This window comes from Mesitornis unicolor, unplaced genomic scaffold, assembly GCF_000695765.1.
Source record: "Mesitornis unicolor isolate BGI_N332 unplaced genomic scaffold, ASM69576v1 scaffold22394, whole genome shotgun sequence".
Classification (NCBI taxonomy): domain Eukaryota; kingdom Metazoa; phylum Chordata; class Aves; order Mesitornithiformes; family Mesitornithidae; genus Mesitornis; species Mesitornis unicolor.
Window position 1 is genome coordinate 30,965 of NW_010181078.1, and position 5,555 is coordinate 36,519.

The 5,555-nt window shown below is 38.6% G+C and overlaps 1 protein-coding gene across 1 annotated transcript in view; it reads right to left on the reverse strand.

Annotated features, from left to right (window-relative positions):
* The window catches only part of MYO9B (myosin IXB), a 33,776-nt gene extending 29,940 nt beyond the window's left edge, over positions 1–3,836 (reverse strand). Inside the window, 1 exon segment of the mRNA XM_010183313.1 lies at positions 3,000–3,836. Within this exon segment, the coding sequence (XP_010181615.1) occupies positions 3,000–3,836 (837 nt within the window).
* Between the last annotated feature and the right edge of the window lie 1,719 nt (positions 3,837–5,555).

Here is a 5,555-nt window from a genome sequence, read left to right on the forward strand (position 1 = left end):
CTTCACTAGATATGATCTACATTAGCCTGGAGAAACAACTAAAAAAATAAAAGCTAAGGCAACTGTGCGTCTCTTGACCACTTAAAAACCAGCTTTAAGCAGTGCAGAAGCATCACTGCCCCATGGAAGCAGCCAGTTCTTCAGATTCCTTTTCTCTAGGAAGCTGCAAGCAGTGCCAACCGTAGTCAGAAGCGATGCAAAAGTTACCTCTGCTCATCAGATCTCCAGCAAGAAATCGTATTTAAACCAGCTCAGAGTGGTGCTGAGATTGAGCAAGCAGCATCTGAGGAGCATAACCCATGACCAGCTCAGCTCTCCTTTCACTAGCAGATACGACAGCAACTGTGCTACTACTGCATCTAACTACACTGTCTCAGTATTGTGTACTTCAAGCAAATAAGTAGTAATAAGCAACATTTAAGGTCAAATCTCCTTTCATGGTACAGCTACACCACCATTCTCCAAACTCTAGGAGTTGTGAACAAGGAGTCAAAATACTAACAAAATTTTACCTTCAAATTACTTAGATGTGAACAGAGATTAGTTAGCCAACACGGAAATGTATTTTTTTGCCAAATCACAAGTTCACTAAGTATGCAATGATAAAACTATAAATCCACCTCCGTAACACACTAACAGTGCTCACCTCTCTGTGCTAGAAATGTCTGCTTTAACTCCTTGAACTTTTACAAAAGGTCAGCCTGTAAACAGCCACATTTTACTTGGGTATCAGGAAAAGAGGAGGTCACTAAAAAGAGGAAGTTCTGAGCCAAAATGCAACCAATTTCTACATCATAAGTGTCAGGGAAACAGACTTCAGTCAAGAGTAAGTTTTCATCTTTCAGGAGGACTCAAAATAAAACTTCAAAATTAAACAGAACATTCTCAAAAAGATTAGGAAATCAACAACGCTACACAACTGTTCATGCAAAAAATCCCCAAAAACATTCATTTAAGAAAAAACTCCCTTTTACCACTTCAGTTCCCTTAAGTAAAAACCCAAATGAGTCACTACAGTTGGATTTAGAAAAGACCAACTCTACCAGAGGAGTGTGTCGTCAGTATAACTTCCACAAAGCAAAGGAAGCTTTTCCATGCATTCCTCCCCAAGACCAAGATTTGACTTGGGTTTTCTTTAAATTACATTTAGTGACTGGATTGCACAAGAGCATCATATTGGGAAACAAGGAAAGCTTCACCGTCTGCTGAATCTGCTCTGTGGTACCCAAAGTAGGACAGTTTGATTTCACTTCTCTATGTCCTAAACCTACCATAGCATCACTTTTTGATGTGGACAAAATCTTAGCCTCCGCAAGTTTGAAAAAAGTTCCTTTCTCCATCATTTCAAGTCAATGAATAATACTTTTAATACAAAAACATATATTCAATTCCAAAAGACGTTTCAGGATTCAGATGTTCCTACACATTTTATATTTAGCGGTCATAAATCCCTTTATCTTTTGCAATATTTGGGAGGACAAGTTTATACTGAATCAATTTGTGACTGATGATCACCCTCAAAGTGGTGAAGTGAGAAGTTTCATTGAGAATTTCAGAAAAGAGCCTCATGTTTTATACAGTATGTATTTCAACAGCCTTGTCAGCATCCATTTGAAAGTCTGCAAGCTCAGCTCTCAATTGATCATCATATTTTCAGCTAGCATGACTGCCTTCTCATTAAATGCATTACTAAATATTCAGCAGAAGTGTGAAGAAGTTACAGTATTCAAGAAAACCAATACTACTGAAAAAACCAAAACAACACAAGTTTCCAGACATTGCCAGACACACACAACGTTTACCTGTGACTCCAGCAGAGCTATTCATTTTAATTTTGAATTTAGGGATATGTGCATTTCTCATTCAAAGGACATAACACAGCACAAGATTTTTACATCTCTACCTGGTCTGACACAGCTGTTTCACATCTGGTAGACAAGGGTCTGAAACAGTTAATTTTATCACAGGCAGAGAGATCAGCTGATCAAGCAGTGCTTTCCACAGTGACCCCTTCCTGTTTTCTGTTTAGAACTGCAAACTTGAACTCCAGCAACCAACAAACCTCAAACAATTTTACTTCTTCTTTCAAGCAGCAGACAGCAAGGCAAAAAAAGAACTTGCATCTATTCCGCATTCTTTACAGAGAAGCTTTCAAATCACATTTATAAATGTGACATATTTCAAAGTTTAACTTCACTGCTTTTTCACATTTTATCTCAAAGCTTAAATCAAAGTTCATTTTTTAAATGAAACTGTTGTTATATTTAAGAATATTTAAACCTAAAAAAATTACAATGGCTGCATTCAAGTTCCTCACTGCTGAAGAGTTTATTATGGGTGACCATTACATCCATCCAAGGTCTTGGGGTTTTTCCTTTCAGATGAAAGAAAAAGGAGAGGGTGAAGTCTAAAATACCAGTTTAAGCTTGTCCTGCCATTACCTAGTGCTGGACCAGCTGTATCCCCTCCTTCTCACATGTTTAATTTTGCTTTCTGTTGGAAATGCTGCAGTAATTAAAAGTCTAAACCACCTCATACTTTCATCCCAACTAACAATGTTGCTCTCTTCAAGACAAGCAATTGTGGAAAGGAAATAACTCCCTCAAAAAGTAAGTTCACAAAGATGCTGCAGGATATGCTTACACACAAAGGCACAATTACCCGAAGCAGTTAATGTTCCGTTTACTTACGATTTGATTCAAATGTCATCAAAACTAAGATGGAAAACACAGGTAACCCCTGGCCCAGAATATTAGCATTTAGTGGTGGCAAGTTAAGTCAAACATAAATTAAAAGCAACAGGAAGTCAACTGAACGGAAAAATGAATTAAGGAAAACCAATCAGAAGCAGTCAAGTAACACAGCCAAGCCCCAGTGCAGTCCAGTGATATTTAAAGCCTAAACAAAGTAGGTGACTCTCAAAAGTAGTATTCAACAGCAGTTATTTGAAGTTTTCAGGAAACAGTTTTCACAGAATGCAATTTTAGCAAAAAATTTACCTCCAGAACTGGTCCAGCTCCTAGAATAGTTCTCTCCACACCACTTGCGTACCCTTTCTGGCTCAGTGCCGTGAGGCAGTGAATTAAGAAGTTTGTGCTTTGAGTTTTCCCAGACCCACTTTCACCTGATATAACTATGCACTGATTAACACGTTTTTTAAGCATTGTGTGATAAGCCACATCAGCAATGGCAAAAATATGAGGGTCCAACTTCCCAAGCTGATGATTCTCATACATCTTGACATATTTCGGATTATAAATGGGCAGGAACTTGAAGGGGTTAATTGCAATCAGAATACTTCCTGCGTAAGTATAAATTTTGTGTTTTAGAAAGCGGCATTTGAGATTCTCTAGGAGCGTTGTCTCTGTTAAGTTGGGAAGATTGCACAAGTCATCAAAGTCCTCCTGATGCCATGGAAGAAAACCCCTTTCAACCAATCGCCGAGCATCTGTCTCCTTAGAAAGCAACTGCATCTGGACATATTTGATGGTCCCATCAGTGTTCCTTTCTTGCAAAAGAAAGTAGTACCCATCCTTTTGAGGATGCTCATCCTGAGCACGACGAGGCCAAAGTAAAACTCTATGAACAGGAGAATCATTTATATCAAGTACCCATTCTTCACCACCCGATTCTTTCACCTCCACGAGCACGTAATGTTTTGAGACATCCAAGTTTAAGATATTAATCACATCCTTGATGACATCTGAAGATGTGCTGTCCTTGGTGGCTGTCACTTTGCAGCAGGGAGCACTTTCTGTTGAGAGCTGGGGGTAAATATGAAGATTATAGACTGCCTTGGCCTGGCAAACTGCACTGTCAGCATCTTTTAAACTCATTCTGTCCCCAACTGGGCTTCAGTCTTCTACCCCTGCTTAATACGTAGTCCCCATCGTCTAAGAAAAAAAGAAGAGAGTCAGGTGTTAAAAAAATGGGTACAAGAGGTATTAGGGCAAGGTATTACTTTCTAGAGGATGAGAATAAAGTTATTAAATAGTCAAATTATTGATTAGAGAACAAATTAACTACTTACACACATTAGCAATATTATTTCAAACAATTTGCTCAGCCTATCACATGGAGCAGATAACTGCCACACTATCTATGATCTTTTCCCTTTTCCCTCTATTCCCATGCCATTCCTTCCTCCCTGCTATGGCAGCACAAGCATTCACACAGCCACAAAGCAAACTAAACTGGCATAAGTGTCCAAATTAAAACTTCCTTGTTTCCCCAGGTTAGTTTTAACCCAGATAATTTCCCTGACCTGGTTCACTGTATGGCTACACAAACATTTATTCATCCTCCCACGTAAACCCTCCCTTAAAGCTACACAAGCAACTTGAGGTAGAAACAGGGTTTGATTAAAATCAGTTTTTTTAAATCAGCAGCAACAGTTTAGTGCAGCCATTGCACAGATGCAAGCAGGAAGATAGTTCTGACACTGAGATTCACACTTTGTTTTATTTCCCCCAGCTCATTTCTTTTCATGAAAGGTAAAATATAGGCACATAGTATCTACCCTGCTCAACTTTAAGGAAACAGTGCCTATAGCTGACCCATGCAAATACTGCTGTCAACTCCTTCTAACCCTGCACCCTATAGTGATTTTGTGAACATGCATAGTTTACCCAGACAGGAGACTGCTAATTTCACTTGAATGAACCACATCCTCGCTACAGAAAGGTTTAAACTTGCTTTATATCTTCCATTTTAGGCAACAAAGTAAAATCAGTCCTACTGCAACTACTTTTCATTTCAGCTAACAAGATCCCAAATAAATCACTTGATTCACAAGCCTTTATACCTATCACATCAACTCTTACAGGTTTCAGGAACCTCATGTCTCTAAAAATCATTTATTTTGATTGCTTTTCCCCTCTTTCATCCCCGATGAAGGCCAGCAATCTAACTTCATCGTAACATCAACCCTAAAGAAGTCAATCCCTCCTTACTGCCACATTAAAAGCCTCTAAACTCAATAACATTCTGTGCCTTTGCTGGTGATTTTTCTCTCAACTACAGTTTGGTACACCCAGATCACCAGGACTAGGTGTGCTTACACTGCTTTAGTTCAAGGTTATCAGCTTATCAATGGGTAGTAAAAGGAGAAGGATAAAGAAGTACCCTCTTTGTTTTAACTGTCTAAAACTTCATACCCATAATACCAGTTCAATTGTTGCTTCAAGAACAAAGTGTTCTAATTATATACTTACATACTGAATATATATAAATTTTTTTTAAAAGAGGTAGAGAAATGCCAATGAAGTCACTTTTTGCCACTAAAGAACTACACAGGAACTTGCATAACGCCACAGAGAGCAATCGTTTCAAGTTAAAATCAGTAGGATTGGAAGCATCTAGCTGCCACTTCCACTGCAAGTAATGAATCACTTCACAGAAACATATGACATAGTTCTGCCTCATGAACGGCCTCAGAGTATAGAGCTGTGCTTTAAGGGAACTCTGAATAGTGAGCTTACAGAGGACACTGTTAAGCAAGCTGGATCATTTTTAGTGGCTAATCATCAAAAAGAAAACAGAGCAAACCACAGAAA